At 38.2% G+C, this 21,604-nt stretch overlaps 1 protein-coding gene across 10 annotated transcripts in view; it reads left to right on the top strand.

Annotated features, from left to right (window-relative positions):
• Positions 1-21,604, top strand: part of EPHB1 (EPH receptor B1) — a 454,416-nt gene that overhangs the window by 363,911 nt on the left and 68,901 nt on the right. For 6 of the 10 annotated variants that reach the window (XM_058187158.1, XM_058187160.1, XM_058187164.1 and 3 more), the window contains 2 exons: positions 17,098-17,279; positions 19,305-19,467. The exons of 1 other annotated variant lie outside the window; for it this stretch is intronic. In XM_058187158.1, coding sequence (XP_058043141.1) covers positions 17,098-17,279; positions 19,305-19,467 — 345 coding nt within the window. Of the gene's footprint in view, positions 1-5,798; positions 6,129-8,863; positions 9,376-17,097; positions 17,280-19,304; positions 19,468-21,604 lie in introns of those variants that run through there. 3 more of the 10 variants (XM_058187166.1, XM_058187167.1, XM_058187168.1) reach the window with 3 other exon arrangements.

The following is a 21,604-nucleotide window of genomic DNA, read 5'->3' as shown; positions in this document are numbered from 1 at the left end:
CCATCAGGCGCCTGGGACGGAACCAACGTTGTGGTTCCGCCTCCCGCGGTGGTGAGTGGCGGTCAGAAAGTACAGGCGAAGGAGAGAGTGATCTGACCATGACAAAGGTTCTATGACTACATCTCTCAAATCCAGATCCTTCAACCACTGACCAGAGATAAAAATAAGGTCCAGAGTGCCACCCCCAATGTGAGTGGGGCCATCCACTACTTGAGTCAGGTCCAAGGCCGTCATGGAAGCCATGAACTCCCGAGCCACTGTCGATGACGTGCCGGCAGATGGCAAGTTAAAGTCCCCCATGACTAAAAGTCTGGGGGTCTCCACTGCCACCCCGGCAAGCACCTCCAGGAGCTCAGGCAGGGCAGCTGTCACGCAGCAAGGAGCCAGGTATGTGACCAGCAAGCCCATCTGACACCCATGACCCCATCTCACAAAGAGGGATTCACACCCGCAATCTGAGGTACAGTGGTCTCCTCGGCTCTAGACTCTTTAATAGCAACCGCAACCCCCACCCCTACCCTGGGCCTCGGCTGATGGAATGCACGGAAACCCGTGGGCACATTTCACCAGGGCACGCCTTCAGTGCCCAACCAGGTCTCCGTAACGCCTATAAGATCCGCGGCGCCCCTGAATAAGATCATATATTAGGGGCCTTATTGGCCACGGACCGCATGCTGTATAACATCAGACGAAGGCCCAGGCTCTGAGGGTCTTGACCATCCGGGAACGGAAAAGTCAGAGGATCGGGCACGCGATCGCTTGCAAACATCGAACGCGTGACCCCTAGACCGACACGATCCCCCTTCCGCCATATCTGCCCCTCCCACTTACCGTGCAAATGGAACCACCTCACAAAAGGAACACTTTCCCCCCCCATAACCTCCGAACCCACTAAATAATCGCCGCGAGCCCGCGCAGGGACTGGTTTCCCTCCCGACGGGTTACCCCCAACACCCGCCCTAACCCTCCCACCCCTTAAAAATGCCCTAACTTTGAGTTGAACAAAGCTGGGAATGAAGTAATTCCCAGCTGTTCGAATAAAGTTTGTTTTTCCACGACTAAGTTTATTACTACCTACTTGGGCCTGGGTCACAACATTAAGTTAAGGACTATCTGTATATTAATCTGGGGCAGCATAACACGTATTACATTGCAATTGGATTCTGCAGCTAAGTGAAATTCTAGAGCAGGCATGCAAGTAGAACAGCAGCCATGTCAGTCCTTTAAAACCCATATGCTGCTCATCTCACAGTTTCTTGGATTGCTCACATGGTGGCACTCAGTACTCACAGTCTTTAGCTTGTAGAAGAACTTCATGTTCCTAAAGAGCAAAAAGAAAATTGGATTGATGTGATAATCATGCTAGAAATATGATCTGGAAGGAAAATCTGGATCCACGTAACAGCTGAATAATAGCTGTGCAACTAACATTCTTAGCAGCAAAAACAAAATCACAGCAACCTATAGAAAGAACCAGAATTTCTTCTGGACTTTGTCATCTCTCTTCTCCTCTGATTTTTTTTAACTAGAAATAATCATGGATGAATCAATTGTTGACTCTTCCTTGACAGAGAACTTTCCCAAGAGATTTGGTGTGGGGGGAGTATCCTAATGGTGATGGATCTGCAATGTTTGTGCATGTATTCTTTGGTGAGGGATAGAAAAGCTAACAGGTAGTGACCTTGACCAAAAGCTTAATGAAGAGAAGAATTAACTGTTGAAGCACTGAGAGAGGACAATAAACCAAAATCTGTTTTGGTTTGGCTATAAAGAAAGGATGAAAATTCTTCTTTTGTGCAATATATGTAAAGTAGGAAGCCTTTATTAATGCCATCACTGAAGAATTCACACCAATAGCCACAAGTTTTTTTTTTAAGTCTTTGTATCAATATTTGGGCATTCTGTTTTGAAGAAGTAGGAACTTTGTCAGCTCAACATGTCAGAGTGAATTGGGTACCATAGATACAACTGAGATATTAGCAAAAGTGTAATTCTTGGCAGTGATGCCCTTTTGTCCATCCTTTCTGTTTCCTTTTCATTCTCTTCATTTTTCACCTGGTCATCTGCTCTTTTATTGCTCTATTCTCCAGCCTCAGGTCATCTCCATGCTTTGGTTGGCTGGAGCCATGGAGCCATCTCCAAATGTCTGCCCTTCCTCTTTTTGTATAGACCCATTGTTTTTAGGTGGCATGTCCTTTGCTCTTTTTTGTTCCTGTCAGCTAGTGTCCCCATTTGTCCATTTGCTTTTTTTCTTCCTGATTATTCCTGTCACAAAGCTGTGATTATTAAAAATTGATACATTTGCATTGTATCTGGCTTTTCTCTGCATTTATCCATTCCAGATAAAGTGCAATTGCTTTCAGCATATTAAGGATGCATCCTGTGTTTGAAAGATGGAGAACATATTTGGCAATTAAAAATGAGGCATTAGCATTCAGCACATTTTAAGCAAGTAGAAATGGTGTGCTGAGCACTACAGGCAGAGTAATAGGAATGCAAAGTGGATAGATAGTGCAGATTTGACATTGACTCGCACATTGATGCCTAACAGTTTGGTTTGCTGTCCTTGATTTTTTTGTTTTTGTTTTCCTGCTAATCTGAAAATGCAGCATATTTCTAACTGCAAGATGTACTGCTTATGCAAGAAATAACAGAAAAGTATATTACAGGCAATGTATCTTCACATATTACAGCATGCATTCACAGTCTACATAGTCTTATTAAATTCTTGAAGGAAAGAAATAGGGTAACAGATTTTAAATAAGGACAAATGATGGAGAAAATTGCATGTTCTAAGTTCACGCTCAAAAAGTATTTATGTCAGTTCTCTTCTCTTTAATTAATCTAATTAAGCATTTTTAACAGAAACAAACTTGAATGCTTTCCTCAGGTTCGTAAGAATTGACCTATATCCTTAGCTTAGCCATCTGTCTACTCATTTACCCATATATTTCTTTTCATTTCTTGGAAAGAGTTATATCTCCATCTGTCCCTTTTGCCTTCCATAAAATTCTCCATCCAATACATTCCTATTTAATTGATTGTATCTGCAGGGCTCTCTTCAGTTCTTCAGCTTTTACTGAAGTGATAGGCCTGAAGGACTCTCTAAATGGATTTGAGGTATTCTGCACCACTGACAGTTTTATCCATTTGCCTGCTAGGCTACTGTTTTATGAAATGTTGCTAACTGGGCCTTTTCTCAAATGTACATCCTAAATTCCTATGTGAACAAGCTTGCAGGTATACAGTAGATGTCATTATTCCTTTTTCAGCTGCTGCAGGCCAATTGTATATCAGCAACATGGTTCCTATACTTCCTGTTTCAAGTTTCAAACGCACATGCACACAGAATTGCTAGGTAATGCTAAGCAATTTACTCAAGGCTGAGAAGACAAGCAAAGGAACATAAATCAGACTCTGTGAAGATAAGGCTTGTCTGAATAGTTTCACTTTCTACAGGAACAGACAGAAGATTAGTCAGGATTCAGTCTGAAATTCAGAGAACCAAGTAAGATTTGTTAATCACTCCAAGGTTCATAGTTTCATGGTCAGATCTGCTTATTAATCAAGGCTGCAGCCAGTTGTTTTAATTAAGGCAGGCATGTCTTTGCTTCATTGAATGCCTTTGCTTTGCTTTGCTTTCAAGTGCTTGAAAACCTTGAACTCTACTTGTCTAAGTGTTTCAAGACCTATATCAACATCTGCTCCAGTTATTCTAATGCTGCCTCTGTTTGAGGAGCCACCCGTGATTCTTGGCTTGATGTTTCCTAAAGATATTGGGAAATGCCTAGCTAGGCAAGGAGGAGGAATCAAGCAGGGAACTAGTGTTGAGTCTTTGGCACCACTACAAGAGATTTAAGCCTAATCAGTTCCATGGAATATTATCTGTTAGTTCCCAAGGCAAGGCAGCCTATAGTACAGATTCCTGTACTATTGGTAAAACAAATAAAATAGTCGACTTGAACCTTTATGTATGGATCTGGTTGCTTGTGTCTGACAAAAGGTGATATTCAACTAGTTCTTCTGGAACAACTTTTTCAGATTCCGAATCCTAAGTCACGATATCTCAGATAAACCTTCCTTTTCACTTTGCAACAGACATATCTATTTTCTTTCAAATTTCAACCATTTGAAACTTTAAACATTTAAAATTGAAACTTTTCATCCAAAAAAGTAGGATATAGAAGAATATCTATAGACTAATCAAACCTCCTATGATAAAAAAAATCTCAATTATCAGTAGTAGTTTTATGAATTAACACAATCAGGAAATTTCAGGATTCCATATCTCAACTGTCAATTCCTGGAGTCTCCTGAATATCCTATTGCAGCTACTTAACTCCTGCTGCTTGTTGTAGTATTTATCTGTTCACCAATTCCATTCATATAACCAAGAGAAAGAGCAGTAACTTGCAAAACCTGTTAATATAGTAGAGATTTAAAGACAGGGAACACAGTGGTTGGTACATTTCAGCTTTCATCCATTATTCTGGGTAGTTTAATCCTGGAGTTAAGTTCCAGTTGTCACATTACAGTTGGATGCTTATGTCTGGGAATCTTTAAAACAAGGTACCTTGTTGGTATTGGGCAAGAAATACCCTTATTATCAATGTTCTTGAGCTCCTAGGTATATTGTGAGACCATACTGTTTACCTCATATTTTCATCTGAACCTTCCCCTTGAGTCAGAAAGATATAGCTCCATGCCTTATGCTACCACTTGAAGACAAGAATAAAAACATCACACTAAATCACGGGAGAGCAACCTATAGCCTCAAAGCCATGCACAAATACCTTCTTCTGGCCCTTGACAGTTCTCTTTCTCCCAGCTGCTGAAAGCTGATATCACCATGTCTCATCACTTTGAGCTGAAATATAGATAAATGTTGTAAAAGTTCAAAACTGACATATCACTTTTTTTAAAAAACAAACAAACACTTCTTCAGCCATATGTCTGACATGAGATAGTTCACTAAAATTTTTGGCCCTCAGCAGTCTTAAGCACAACCTTTACCCCCAAAAAAGTTTTGTTACCTCTGCAGTAATCCATAATGTAGTTTGTTAGTCTGACTTAATGGAATATATATATAGCAGGTCATCATCTCCTTATGTAAGAGTTATACACATATATGTTTTGGTTATACATGAACTTTCAATGTTTTTATATATTATGCTCTGTCTAAGACAGAGATTGCTGTTTTTTGATGGTCTCTTTTCTAAAGAAAGTAGAAAAAAAATTTCTGCCCCGGCATATTATGGGATATAAGTTCCCCTATAGTAAGACATTCAGATGCTATTTATATTTCAATTGTTTTGAATTAATTTTCCTGATGAATTTTTACCAATAGATCTGTTATGATGATAATAGATTCTATAAATACATTTGAAAAATCCCAAAAGTATATTATTCTTAGTAGCGGTATATCTGTCATTTTGCTGATGTAACAAAGTGTCTGTCAAATTTGGTAGCCTCTCAGATGACTTGTCTTTAGATTTTATAAAACTCAGTGTACACCTGCTGCAAGTTTCTGACCATGGAAGCAAGATAGCTCTGGCAGGCTTTGTTCTCTTTTTGTAAATTAGCCATGACATTTTTGTATGGCTTGATTGTCATAGTTGACGTTTACAACAGAATGGTTGATATTACCCCTCAAAATACTAGAATGAGATCATGTCTTAGAGAGAGAAAAAGGATACATAGCAAAGAGAAAGGAGAGTGTGATTACAACTGAGACTCCTATTCTATTTTTTTTCCCAATTTTGATCTGGCTATCTTCCCATCACAATCTTGCCAAACAGACTTTTAGGTTTCTTGGTTTATCAGCAACCTAACAAGATCATTTAACCAAGGCTATACTTCTTTGGCTATCTGACAACTCTGACCTCACCTTTTGGTAAGCCCTAAACTTTACACTTCTCATTAGTTAAAAAAAGTGATCTGATCTGATGAAGGTCACTTCCACAGTGTCCTTGTGCAGAAACCAGGAACTAGAACACAAAGACAACAGAAGATACCTGCTGTGTTTGTATCCTACTAAAATCCTTACTGAAATCAATATTTTTGTGCTAATGACTGCATCAAATCTTAGGTTAAAGGTGAGACTGTCAAGTTTGATTAATTCTTTAATCTGAAAATTTTCCTGTTAAGCAAATTGACTATTGTATGGGGACATTATTATAGAAAAATTGGCAGAGCTTCCTAAAATATTCCATCAACTCCTTGTTGCACAATTTGTTGCATACACTCTAATGCAATAAGAACCTTCTTGATTCTGATCCCTGTGCTTATTGTTCATCTGTGTGATTTTTAGAAGGGATTTCTACTTCAGTATAATTCCTTCATGCAATAATGCAAAGCAATCCATCTGAATAAGCAAGGATGGGGAAGTCTCAGTATTGATGCCCATCCACCTGCATACCAATTTGATGTTGATCATCTTTGCAGCATTATCCATGTTAAATAGGCAGGAAGGGGGGAGGGTTATGAATGTGGCAATTAACAAAACAGCAATCAAGCTAAGTGTTTAATTTTGGAAAATTATCATCTTCTCTGAACGGATGTGGAAAGATTAAAAAAAATTAAAAATCCAGGATTAAATGTGCTGTGCAAACAAAGGCAGGGCTGGACTGTCAACATCACCCACTAGAAAAAATAAGCAGTCACCCCACTCAGTGAATTCCTGAATGCACAGGAGCTGCCTTTTCCAAAACAGAATGACTGTAACAGCACAAAATAAGATTTGGGTAAATATAAACAATCAGAGGAATGTTTTCCTGTATAATTTGTATTGCTTATGCTTAGTTTGTGTTACATATTATGTTACATACTAACAGGTGGTCAGCATATAAATCTTTAACTGGCTTAAAAAAAAATCCTACCTCCCCCCAAAACTGGTCTTTTTTGGCCTCTTTATTCTGGCATACCCATATAATTAGACTAATAAGAACTTGTCATTGGTTATGTTAGCCAGGATGATTATCTAAGTGATCTGAATGATCCAAAATACTAGAAAGTCTCTGTTGTCTACCCTTGATCTTGATCACTGAAAAGCTAAATAAAGAAAAAAAAACCCAATGATTATGGTCTCATCAATAGTTATTTGATACCTTTAAATAGTCTTTCACAATCTGCATATCTTCAAGTTGTATGTATCAACTCCCAAAAGTTTTAGCCATTGTAACCATTATGAAAATACTGTAATGTCCACACATTTGGAAGGTTCTAAGATTGTTTTTTATGATTACCACGTGACTCTTATTTTTGTTGTAGAAAATCAGCGTAGCTGCTGCTGCAGGTTTTATCATAGCAGTTGCAACCATTACAAAAATGAGAGAAGTATAAAACATCAATTTGGGGGAGGTGGGCTTTGGAATCCCAAGAAATAATCTAACAAACAGCACACCAAGAATCCCCCTAGTTTCTGGTTGTTTTTATTTATTTTAATATAAACAAGATAAGCATTTTAGTACTGCACATTTTAAAAATTAAACAGTATCTTTCTTGGACTTGTTCTGCTCCTCTCCCCTTTTCAAAAGGGGCAGCAAGAGTGAAGCAGAATTTTATCAATACCTAGTCAAGCATTGCTAGATTAATTCTTTCTCTACCTGCATAGTAACCATTCTTCCACCAATACCCTATTATGGTATAGTTATTTATAAAACCCTCCCCACTTAAAGTTAAGTAAGGACTTTAATTACACTGACTGAAAAGCTCATATAAGACATATTCTTTCTTTGGTAGCACCATTTACAACAAGTAAGCTCCCCTTTCTCATTTCTGGGAGCCACCCACTTACAAAGTCTGTATTTTCTTAGGATTCAGGTTATGTTATGCATCATGTATTTTGAGATACAACTATGTTGTAATCTTTCAGCGTTGGAAAATCCCTGTTTCAACTTATATATTTAATTGCAAAGGCATTTTAGTGCCAAACAATTTTTTATTTTCCACTGAAATATCTCTCATGTTTGAAGGAATTGGTGCATATTTAATTCATATCTTACCAGCAAATTTTAGTTTGGTGTGTGTGTGTGTGTGTGTGTGCATGCAGACGTGTGCGCACAATACCATATTTCTCAAATTTTGAATTTCACTGTTTTATGAATACAAGAACAGCTATAAAATTAAGAGAAAGACATTTCCAAAAAGGAACAAACAGCACAATATTTAGTATCTTCAGATAGTTTACATATGCCCCCATTACAGGGAGGAGTTCTAGCTCACAAGGAATTGGTTATGAATCTTAGAAATCTATTTAGTATAGTGATTTGTAAGCAGAATGAAAAGAAGAGCACATCAGAATCATCACTTGTTTAAAAGCATTACAGTATGTCAGGAAAAAAATGGCCAATTATCAGTAACTAACCTTGCTCTATTCAGCAAAAGGCATCACTGCTCACCAGGGACTTAAGGGACCATGGGTTTCAGAAGCATATATGGGGAAAATCATTTAGAAGGCTCTGAGAATTCATCCCAACAGAGCCCTTACCACATGCTTCAGTGGGCTTTTAAAATGAGACAGTTTGATTTCTCAGGAGGATCAGGCAGGAAATTAACTTGTTTAATGAAGCACAAGTGATATTGCCTTGATTCTTTCTGGATTGCCATCCCCAGCCGGGATTAAAAAAATAAATAAATGCTGTAGGCAGATTCAAAGATTCAAAAATGAAGTCAGTGATTCTCCAGGAATCTGGCTCAGGAACATAAAAACTTTTTTGCCCACATAGATTTTTCACCACGTCCTGGCAAATTATAAGCTTTAGTATCATAGTATCAAACATATTGTCCTTCAAAACCAGGATTCTCCAAAAAATAAACCCTAATACTTGCAAAGGGGTTAAATCACCTTTTTCTCTTTTCACAGAAATGTCTGAAGTTTATGGCTCAGGGGTAAATCACATGTTTTATGTGCAGACTATCCCATGTTCAATTTCTGGCATCCCTCATAGCAGGGGTCTCCAACCTTGGCAATTTTAAGACTTGTGGACTTCAACTCCCAGAGTTCCACAGCCAGCAAAGGAAGTGGGCTCTCCTCATAGAATAGGATAAGATTCCCCATCTGAAATCTTGGACAACTACTGCTAATCACTGTATAAATGTTAATAGTAGCTGAAACAATGGACTGATTCAATATATAAGTGCTACAACATGTAGAACCTTGCCATAACCACAAAAAGGGTCTAGGGCTTTTCACCTAAAACTCTTGGTGCTGCCTGTTTCTCCACCAGGGTTTCACCTCCTCGTTATTATGCCTCGGCACTTTGGGACATGGCCCCTCTGTCCCAGTCCCTTCGCCGCGGCCCATTCATCGCAATACAATTCGTGTCGGGCTTTTGGGTGCACAGAACAGTTCGAAGCCAGCCAATCAGTGCAGGAGCTTAGGGGCTGCAGTTCAGAGCGAGGCTCTGTCAGTTCAGAGCTTCCAGAGGCAGCTGAGAGCAACACAGGGGAGGGATCCAGCCACAAAAGAGGGGGGGGGGCTTTAGAGGAAAATTCCAAGAAAAGGATAGGAGTTTACTAGAACAAGGCAAAATAGCCTCAGGCGCTTGTTAGAAGGCAGAGGGGAGGGGTGGAAGCTCTCCTATGTAGGGAATGAGGGAATTCAAAAATAAAATAGTAATGAAGAGAATAGTAATAAACTTGTTATTCTATTATTGTATAATATACGTTATGCTGCTATAAAAGTATTTTTCTTTTAAGCATTTATTTGTTAAGCATCTATAACACATGTACCTATGTAAAACATATGTATGAAATCAATTGTATCTGTCCTGCATTAAGATCTAAATCCTTCATAAATCCTTTTTCTTTCTTAAATGCCACCTCATTTCCCTAGGACTAACTAACAATCCACACAGCTTTTGTGAGGTTAATAGGGGGCCAATTAGTGGCCAATTAGAAAAATAAAAGGAAGGAATCTGTCTGTTGTGGGGGGATGTAGATCTAGATTAGGTATATAACTAAGTTTTACAATGTAGTTTGTGGAAATTTCTTTCCATGCCTATGGTGCATATGCTTGGAGAAGGACATATCTTGTTTGTTTGTTTTTTGGCATAGCAGAGGGGCCTGCTGAGAGATGCTATCTAGATGTGTAATGGACAGGTACAGAGAGGTATGAGAGGTGCTGAAGAGAAAGTAATCTGAGAAAACAAAAAGAGAAATAATGTATTTCTTTGAGGCATCTTGGATTAGCTAAAACCCCAGAGGGCCTGTCCAATAAGTCCAAAGGAGGTGGGGCATGGGGGGCGTCAGAATAGGGAACTATAAAATGTAATGCTTTTTAAACTGTAGGTATGGCTTCCTGGCTGAAACTCCTTGAGATCTGCTGGGATACCACCGTATTTTGCAAAATTGTTTTTATTATTTTCTTTTAATAAAGTCTGTTTTCATTGATCCGTACTTGTTGGTTGAATTCATTTCCAACACCTATATCTGATCCTGCCTCCCTGACACAGAACAGGAAAAGAAGAGTGGGGGGGGGGAGAGAAAGAAAAAGAGAAAGAGAGAAAGAAAGAAATGCCTCCCTCTGAACTGCAGCCCCCGCTCTACTCCCAACGCCCCAAGCTCCTGCACCAATTGGCTGGCTTCAAACTGTCCTGTGTGCCCAAAAGCCCGATGCGAATGTACTGCGACGAATGGGCCGCAGAGAAGGGACTGGAACGGAGGGGCTGTGACCCAAAGTGCTGAGGCGTGATAACATGGAGGTGAAACCCTGATGGAGAAACAGGCAGTGCCAAGAGTTTGAGGTGAAAAGTCCCATTCCACCACAAAAATACCTTTCTCATTCTCATGCTGCTACTTCCAACCCACCATTGGTTCACTGAGGGTCCAGATTTTGGCCTCTGTATTGGGAAGGAAATACCAGCAAACACAGTTTCCTCTCGCGTGTGTGTGTGTGTGTGTGTGTGTGTGTGTGTGTGTGTGTGTATAGAGGGGGGGAAAGGGAGGGAGGTAATGTGTTTATTGCATTTGTATTCCATCACAATCAAAAAGATTCTCAGTGATCCACAAAAAGTAGTAAAGCAATAAATAATAAAAATACAGCTATACAACTTGACACATAATTTGCTGTCAATCCCCCAGCACCTTCTTTATTTTCAGCTGCTCTTGGAAGGTAGTTAAAATTGAGGCCACTCAACCTTTCCACACGAAGCCATTCCAGAGAGCTGGCCTGATTACATAAAAACATCTTCAGGCTTTGAATCCCTTGATATCCCAAACAGGGAACATTCACCTGCTTTTTCCAGCAGGATCAAAATAGTCCAGTTCCATTGGAGAGATATGATTCTATCACAAACTCAACACCAAGTCATAGAAGGCTTTGCTGGTTAAAACTAGTGATTTAAATTACAGTAGGAGAATGGAATGAAAAGATGTTTATTAAATAATATGATCTTTCTTTTGCTTCCAAGTGAATAGCATTGCATGCTGCGATTTTTAATCAGCATTTTTTTTTTAAAAAGAGAAACTTCTCCTTTGGATGTCTAGGCAAAAGCAGAAGAGGGGGAATGGGTAGATGTGAAGACTGGAGCTGAAAACTGCCAGGGAGGTGGAGACTGCCGTGGAGACACCAGTTCTGCAATGATGCCTACTTTAACTTCCCAGTGTTATAAAAATATTATGAGCTGTGATGTTAAGCCCTGCTTTATTTTATCAAGCATCCTAAGCAGAAAGATACTTTCTACCCTCATTGTTAACTAAAAGCAATAGTCTATTTTTGTTTCCTGTTGCACAGAAAATGTACTCAAAGGTAAAGTGCCTCAGATGTGTATATTCCAAAATTAATCAGCAGGATTAATTATAGCTGATAGATCCGTCTTCCATTTGTCTTGAAAGCAATGTCTGCCCATGTAATGTAGTGCATGCATGACTTTTATCAACTTCAGCACTACTTCAGTTGTCTTTTCCCAAATGAAAAGATCCTAGTGATGTGATCCCATTTCCTTGTCATATCAGTTGCCTTTTTGATTTCTTTTCTGAACTAATAGGGCTAAAATTGTGCAAGCCCAGTTGTCCATGTTTCCCAAATGATTGGAAGAAGTGTTACGAACTTTTTGGTTATTGACTGAAGCAGCCCTTGTTTTTCCAGGCTTTTGCATTTCCAAGGATTGGGGTGTGTGGGAATTGTCTTTGTTTTAAAACCCCTCTGTAAAAATCTGCAACAGTTCATACAGAAGCAATGATACCACATCATTGCTATATTGCCAAGATAGTGAGGATAGATTCTCCATTTTGCATAACATTTAATGTATTGATTCATTTAATGCTGCCTATCATGCTGTCCATCTCCAGTCTTATGCTGCCTGATCTACTTTTGATAAAGTGTTTTTGTACTAACAATCTTTGTTAGTGAGTCATAAATAGACAAACAGGTTTCTGCCTTAAGCCACAAGAAAAGTAACAAAGCTTAGGGAATGGCATGAAGGCAGTTGCTATGTTCCTAACTGAGCTGCTTAAGTGTGTTCCACATACCAGGCACAGAACTGCCAGTTGCCTTTTTCATAATGACAATAATGAAACCCAGGAAAAGTTTAAGTAGCTATGACAGGTTTTTGCTGTCTTTGAAGGACAAAGGTTCCATGAGACAAGTATTGGAATTTTCATAGAGTGAAAACTCTATTCTGGTTTTGCTTGTTCATTTGCAGATGGCTTATATAGTTTCCAGGAATTTTAAATTCAACTTAAATACAAATAGCTTTTTAAAACAATAAAATCAAATTATTTACACATTGTTCAGATTTCCATTCTTTCTTTTATAATAATATTCTTCAAACAACAATTAAAGTTGAGGAAACTTTACCATCACAGCAAGGGAGGGTGATTCTAAGGCTGGGCTGTCAAACTCCTGGCCCATGGCCGGATGCGTCATATGCTGGCCCTGCCCCCATGAAGGAGAAGGAGAAAAAATATGTCATGTGATGACACCGTGATAACTTGAGTTTGACACCCTTGTTCTAAGGTAAAAACTAGCTTAACTGGAGGCAGTTTTACTAAAAGTTCTGCTTCTATTGTATGAAGATTTGTTTTTTTGTGCCAGTGGTGGAAAAGTACAATGTAGTAAGGTTGAGAGTAGCATCTTAAAATTTGTGTGTGTGTGTGTGCACACGTGCTTTCATGTCAGTATTGACTCCTGGACAAGTCCTTCAAGATTTCTTGGCAGTGGTTTGCCATTTCCTCCTTCCTTGGATTGAGACCGAATGACTGGCCCAAGATCATCTAGCTTTGTGTTTAAAGTGGGACAAGAATTCACTGTCTCGTGGCTTCTAGCCTAGCGCCTTAATCACGATGCCAGGCAATGTCTCCCTAAAAATTAGAATAAAATAATATCATTTTAAAAGGTGGGTATTCTACAGAGCTAAGGATTCATAGAGGAACAGTCCAGAAATAAGTGAAGATCTCCTTATTAACAAGACAGAAAAGGCTCAGTCTGATCCAGGACTTTACAGAATCTAGGTGGATCTCGATTTTCTCGATAGTCTGATATATGTTACTGCAAAGGTCACTTGCTTTGGAGTGAATGTTTTCTACAGCATAAAATAAAGATCAATATCTGTTTTTCAGGGTTATTTCTCCTAAGGAGGTTCACAACATATTAAAATAATTTATAATAGCACATTACAAATAATAATATGTACACTTATGATACTTCAAATTATTACAGCAGTAGTGGATAAAATATATAAGTGTAAAATAATATAAAAATATGTAAACTAGTGGAAAAATGCATTATTTAAAAAGTAGCATCAAGTTCCAAAGTTAAGGACCTTATTTTCTAAACAGTGCTACTGAAAAGTGGGTTTCAAAGTCTCTTTAATTTGATTTGCTATACGATGGGAGTTTAGTTTAGTTTAGTTTAGTTTAGATTTGCTATACGATGGGAGTATAAGGTTGTTATATTAAATAGATGTTAATCCTGGCATATAGATTGTGTGTTTACAGGCTTTCCCATGATTGAGGATCCTAGTTGTGTAAAGTTCCTAAGTAAGGGAACAAGCCTGGGGATAGAGCCAGGTCTTAAGGGCCTTCCAGTATCCCAGGAGTATGGATGCCATCTGTATCTTTGAAGGGATGCTATTCCAGAGGGTAAGGGCAGTGACAGAGCAGGCTGTCTCCTTCAGTTCCATAAGATGTCAGTGTTTAAATAGAAGGTACCTGGAGTCCACCTGTAGCCAAGGTCTGTTGAAACCACAGCTCATGTCCTGTTATATTGTATTCTCTATAAGGATCCACAGACTCATTTTATAACCCCTTACTGGTAAAATATCTTGTAAATTCTTATTTCTTTTATGTGAAGCTGTTACTGTCGGATCAGCATAATATAGTTTCTTTGAGCATCTCTAAATTCTGCTATACTGTTTGTAAAATTAGGCAGACTTTGGCCGCCCATCAAAGATCACATCACTAACTGTAATATACTACTATGTCTTTTTCTGTTTGTTTTATTTATTTGAATGTTTTAGTTTTTATTCTGGCCTGTGACCATAAGGAAAGAGTGAATGACTTGGAGTACACCCAGTAGATATAAATATATTGGGTGAGCAGAAATGACTGAATATAATCACTCAGATAGTCAGGCCCTATGCCTGAAATTTTCGAATAGAACAAATTTCAGCTCTTGGAATTTCTAGAAGTTGACCTTTCTGACTATAAAAAAAAATACATGAATTGGAGATCATTAATCTGAAGGTTGCCCAAAATAGAGGAAGAGGAAATGGAGCATATCTGTAATATAGGAGATATGACTATCCTTAGTGACAATACAGCTTAACTTTTACTCTCTCTCTCTTTCTCAAGCAGTTGGCATGGGTCTCTTCATTTAATTTTATACCTAAACCATGCTGGAAAGTAGGTTAGGCATGAAACAATGACTGAACCACCCCCCTCCCCAAAGACCTAGTGAATTCCTATGGCTGAAATTTGATAGGAAGTCTGAAAGTCACAGTCCAACACTTTAGTAGCAGAACCAAACCGGGTCAAGAACTGATACCCAGAGAAAGAAGAATGGAATCTAAGCTGAGAGAGAAGTAAGTGAGAAAAGGCATAAGAAATAAAGAAGTCTTTGACAAGAATATTATAGAATAGAATAGAATAGAATTTTTATTGGCCAAGTGTGATTGGACACACAAGGAATTTGTCTTGGTGCATATGCTCTCAGTGTACATAAAAGAAAAGATACGTTCATCAAGGTACAACATTTACAACACAATTGATGGTCAATATATCAATATAAATCATAAGGATTGCCAGCAACAAAGTTACAGTCATACAGTCATAAGTGGAAAGAGATTGGTGATGGGAACTATGAGAAGATTAATAGTAGTGCAGATTCAGTAAATAGTTTGATAGTGTTGAGGAATTATTTGTTTAGCAGAGTGATGGCCTTCGGGAAAAAACTGTTCTTGTGTCTAGTTGTTCTGGTGTGCAGTGCTCTATAGCGTCGTTTTGAGGGTAGGAGTTGAAACAGTTTATGTCCAGGATGTGAGGGATCTGTAAATATTTTCACGGCCCTCTTCTTGATTCGTGCAGTATACAGGTCCTCAATGGAAGGCAGGTTGGTAGCAATTATTTTTTCTGCAGTTCTAATTATCCTCTGAAGTCTGTGTTTTTCTTGTTGGGTTGCAGAACCGAACCAGACAGTTATAGAGGTGCAAATGACAGACTCAATAATTCCTCTGTAGAATTGGATCAGCAGCTCCTTGGGCAGTTTGAGCTTACTGAGTTGGCAGAAAGAACATTCTTTGTTGTCCTTTTTAATGATGTTTTGATGTTAGCTGTCCATTTGAGATCTTGCGATATGATAGAACCCAGAAATTTGAAGGTTTCTACTGTTGATACTGTGTTGTCAAGTATTGTGAGAGGTGGAAGTATGGAAGGGTTTCTCCTAAAGTCTACCACCATTTCTACGGTTTTGAGTGTGTTCAGTTCCAGATTGTTTTGGTTGCACCACAAGGCTAGTCGTTCGACCTCTCGTCTATATGCGGATTCGTCATTGTCTCGAATGAGACCAATCACTGTTGTGTCATCTGCGAACTTCAATAGCTTAACAGATGGATCATTGGAGATGCAGTCATTGGTATACAGAGAGAAGAGAAGTGGGGAGAGCACACAGCCTTGGTGGGGGGCCCTGTGCTAATTGTACAGGTATTTGATGTGATCTTGCTTAGCTTCACCTGCTGCTTCCTGTTTGTTAGGAAGCTTGCGATCCACTTACAAGTCTGTTCCGGTACCTGTAGCTGCTTTAGCTTAGTTAGAAGAATAGAGGAGGCAGTAGATTAAAAAAAAATACGAAGAAAGAAGTGACTTGAAGGCTTAGAAAAGAAATCTTGGAGGAGGTAACTTAACATCCTTTGAAGTAAAGAGTATGAATGAAAGATGTAAAGGGTCATAGGGCAGCCATGGAAATAAATGAAGGAAGAAAAGCAGAGGAAGAGATATTTGGCTATATTTGCTGAAGGAATAAAGAACTCAAAAAGGAAACATGCATACAGAAACATGGAAGATGACGGGTGAAATGGCAGTAAGAATACAGTTCTGAAAGGAAGATTGAAAAGACCCTTGTGAATATGCAGTTATATTGATATATTTATATAGGGCTTCAAAGTAGCCTGCCATGGAATTCATGTTTTAAAGGTATATTTTATTGAAAACCTCCCCTGTCAAAATATCACTGAAATCTATTGATATTTATTTTTATGTTTCTGCTCCTGTTAATTTAGTGGAGCTAGCACAGTTTCGTATGGTCTTTGAGGGTCCTTGACAACAATAACTTGCTTTCATCAATTAACATATTTGTGTGTACTCTTTTCTGAAACATTATGCCCAGAGTCATTTCCAACACAGAAATCTAACAGTAATAACAAAGGATGTTAGTCCCTGTGTTAATTTTTCTCTTTATGTCATGAAATACTTTGTTTTACTATTGTATTGAAGTGCACTATGTTGTGTTACATGCCTCCTCCCCCTCCCCCATTCTCACTTACCTCCTCTCCTTGTCCGCATCCTGGTGTTTTACTTTTATTTCTTCAGAGTGTCTCACTACCCACCCCTGAAGTGATGTTTCACTTTTCTTGCAATTCCTATTCCCTCCTTTCTCCATAGCACCTTCCACAGTTCTAATTATGCACCAGGTAAGTGCCACCATGAGGAGCATCACGCTGTCATGGCCTCAGCCAGAACAGCCCAATGGCATCATCCTGGACTATGAAATCCGTTATTACGAGAAGCTGAGCCGGATCTGCATCCCTGAGATTAGCAGCGCTATGGGCTCAAGACCAGCTACCGTAAGCCTGAATGAATTTCAGAGAAGGGAATTGGCTGGGCTGATAACGCGGGACAATGAAATTAAAACTATCAGCTATTATTAATATATCATGAAATGCATGTTTTTGATTTAATTCAAAAATTAGATTGTAGTTTTTCAGTGTTCACTTCAGCCTAAGGTTCTGGATAACACTGTGAAAATCTTATTTTATTTTAAATAGATTCTCCTTCTTATGTCCTCTTTTCCATCTAGCAATAAGGAACTTGTGAGATAAACTTGACTTGGGCTCTTTCTTTGTTGAGTCTTCCATGATGGCTTTCTAGTTTAATGAATTTTACCTGTTATTTGTCTTGTGTAAACACCAGCAGATTGGGAATTCCTATTGCAAGCTACACTAAATCAATCTGCAGAAAAATCTTTGCAACAGTAATTAATTGAAGCTGCCCATTGGTTCCTACTTTTCTGCATTATCTATTTATTTCAGTCCCTGTGTTCTTGAATAAGGATTGTTTTAACAACTGAAAGCTTGCTAGGAATGCCAGTCTGCATCCTAGACTTATTTTGATGATGCTTGGATAGTATTTTGTGCACTATATAACACTCCTTAATGTCTATACTTATCTTTCAAAAGCTATCTTGTAAGCTCCTGCTATCCTACAGATGACTCCTGTTTTATTACCTTGTAAGAGCTAGATAGATATAATCCGACACAGTTGGCTGTAGATTGAACTAGTTTTGCCCACGAGGCCCTGGGGTACAGTAAATGATATCCAATGCCAGATTGTCAGGAAGCAAGCATCAGCTGCCATGCTGCTGTACGGACCTGCCAAACATGCCTGATGTTTAGGATTAGACAATCATCCAGAGAGACCAAGTAATGTCACAGGGACAATATTGTACTTGGTTGCATTTGTCACACTTGCAGTAGATCCTCCCACCTCAATATTCAACTACATGGGGTTAAATAAAACAGTCTAGAAGGAGGAAAAAAGGCAGTTGGAGCATAGGAAAAAAAGATATATTTAATGAGCTTAAAATGAAAGAAAATTTGGATAAATTTGTTTTCTCCCAGCTGCAGTCAGCCTCCTACTTCATAGGATCATATTGCACAGATCACTGTGTGAATGTCAATGATTTAACTGGAATCTCTTTTAGGCCTTGTTGCCCACCTTCCAGTATAGGACAGACCATATCCAGGAATAAATAGAAAAAGTGGATAAAATCAAAGTTTTGAGTCAAAAGGAAGATTTTCAACCAAATGTAACAAAACAAAAAAAATCTGCATTCTAAAAAGCTTGAGAAGGGATGCTAGTTTTGTTATGCCTTATCTTTATGCTTGAACTGTGATGGCTGTTTTATATTATTTTCATAATCAGGTCATGCCAAGTGTAAAAGATAAGTATTGAAATAGAGCTATGGTTTCTCTTATTCTGGCCCTTTATAAGAGTGAATAGCTAGAATAAACATATTTGCTGAATATTAATATTATTTACCTGAAAATTAAAAGCCATTGCATTGTATTCTTTTTGCAGAAAAACCTGTAGATATTACTAATTTACTTACACAATAGGCACCTCCACTGCAAGTTGTATAAGTACAACAATTTTCTCATTACTTATTATTCGTAGTTATTTTCATTTATACATTATTACAGGACTGTAAGAATCCAAATGGATTTGAGTAATATTGATATGTAAAATCCTAACGTCTTTGGCCCTTTCTCAGAAATGTGAAATGTCCAGCTTTCCCAATTAGGAAGCCTCCAGATGACTGGTCACAATTCCCATTAAACATGAAAATTTCTAAGGTTTATGGGAGCTACAGTTTTAGAACGTCCCCAAAGCCCAATTTCAATTTGTTTTAGATAGTTAGAAAATAGCCCTCTGGTTATTCTCATTCCATCCTATTCATTAAGCAGGTGAAAAGCAAGAAACAAGTTGGTACATGGATTGATTTTTTTTTTTAAATCAGCATCGTAGTTGATACTGCAAAAATAATCTTGCTTCTTTCCTCATACCTCTCCTTCATTTGTTCTTTACTGAAGGACCACAGTGAGTACAACTCCTCTATGGCCAAAAGTCAGACCAACACTGCACGAATCGATGGGCTGCGGCCTGGGATGGTTTATGTAGTGCAGGTGCGGGCTCGGACTGTGGCTGGCTATGGGAAATACAGTGGAAAAATGTGCTTCCAAACTCTGACAGATGGTGAGTGCCTTTGAAAAGTGAGGGAAGTTGGTTGCACTCACTGTCAAATTCCCACACTGTAATTCAATAAAATCAACTTGTCTGTTCAAACCCTTATGTGATGGAGTAGCATGGCAAGATCAAGTGATTTACAGATAAATGTGATTTATTGTCAGTTGGAGGGCTAATCTGGCTGAAATTCCTACAACTCTTCTTCTTCCTCCTCCTCCTCTTCCTCACTAATCAAGATTTTCTTTCTTCCTGACTGTAAAAGAAAAACAAGCCCCGCCACTACTTCTTAGGAAGAGCTAAGGCCAATTCTGTGTTGGAACACCAAAGTGCCTAGTAGTAGGTTATTCAAGGATCTGGACGTGAACAGAGAAACATTTTTTTTAAAAAAAAGTTGAGCGCAGATTTTAAAGGCTGTGGAAAGGATGAACTTAAATTTGCACCAATATTTATGATGGTCATTCTCATATTTTTTTTTTAAAAAAATGCACAGATAATATGCCTTTTTTCATGTCCTGCTGCCCAGGAAAGGAATCTGTTTTAAAATGTTTTGTGCTTAAGGATGAGTTGCATTTGAAATGTCGCATTTTAAAAGATTACATTGGAAATAGCTGAGCTCTTAAAAAAACACTAGGGGAAATGTCTAAAAGGTCCCTTATATTAGAGAGGTATGTATACAAATCTTTTTTAAAATATTAAAATATTTTGGGACTGAATATTTCACAATAATTCTGGGTGTCAGAATTAAAAGACTCAGTAGCTACTTTCTGGGTTTATGGCCCATGTATGTGTAGTGTTTGAATAATGTAAAAGTAAGAAAAATCATTTTTGAAAACATACAGAATGAAAGAGAAAATATTTAGATGAATCAATAAGCCAGTAATTGATCAGCTTATCCTGCACCTATGGACCTTTGAAATACAGTAATTTTTATAGTTTTTTATAGAAAACTTATGTTTAAAGTGAACTATTTGCAAAGTGACCAAAATCATTCTTTAATCATACATAATTCATTTCTGGAGACTAGTCCAAGATAATTTGAAATACAAAACAAAAGTTTGTTAAGAGCTGAAGCTGGCAAGGTAGGAAGCTATAATTCTCAGACTATGTAGAATCATTATGTAAACCTGCCTGAGCTGCAGTTGTTCGCATAGTCTTAAAGAAAGCCATGGAATATTGTTAACTCAGAAAGGCAGGAAGAAAGGTTTTGGATTTAAACCCTAGCATATATAGAGTGAGCTGTGGATTGCTGTGAACTGCAGTAGGCAGATTTTCTCTACAATAAAACAACTTATCTAACCATGTAAGTCTGTGAAATTTCTATCGTTACCTAACAACAGATTATGGGATAGAATTTCTGGAGAGTGGGAATGTATTGAGATGCCTAGGAGAGACATTTGATGCACACTAAATGTCATTGGAACCTGCAGGTACATTGGAGTATAATGCTCATCATCCACACTTACCTGCCTAGAGGCCACTAGCTTAGGAAATAATATTTTAGAAAATTCACAGACCCAAGATGATTCGCAGAATCATCTTGATAAACCTCATTACAGCTTTCTGAATTTGGGGTAGGCAGATGTTTTTAATTGTTGAGCGAGAGAGAGAGATGCATACCAGCCCTTGCCTAAACAGTAGTTTTTTTAAAAGGTTTAATAAGCACTGAAAACAATGAAATGGTCACATGATAAAAATAACAAAAATAATAATAATCTACAAGAATCAAATATTAAAAAATTAAGTTCACCACTATTTCCCCCTAAATTTAAGAGGTGGGAGGGTTATTCTTTGCCTGGAGCTGAAAGGATTTTGGAGAGAGACTTGTTTGACATCTGCTCCAAAATCCTGACAGCATTCTAGGTATGAAGTTCTGCATCTAAAAAAAGTTGTTTGCTTATTCTGATCCATCCTACTACTGTAAGCATTCAGTTCTTATATATTGTAAACCTATGGTGATTATCTGCTACCAAGTCATTATTGGCTGATACAACATAATTAAGTTTCATCTAGGATGATCTATCCCTTACCTGGACTTTTATGTTTTCCAATAGTGCACTCAGCACCATTGTAGGTTTACCAAGTCTATCTATCTTGCTGCTGGTCATGCTCTTCTTTTCTTCCTTTCCTTCCATCTTTCCCAGCATTA

This window comes from Ahaetulla prasina, chromosome 6, assembly GCF_028640845.1.
Source record: "Ahaetulla prasina isolate Xishuangbanna chromosome 6, ASM2864084v1, whole genome shotgun sequence".
NCBI lineage: Eukaryota > Metazoa > Chordata > Lepidosauria > Squamata > Colubridae > Ahaetulla > Ahaetulla prasina.
This window is presented reverse-complemented; position numbering and strand designations above follow the sequence as displayed.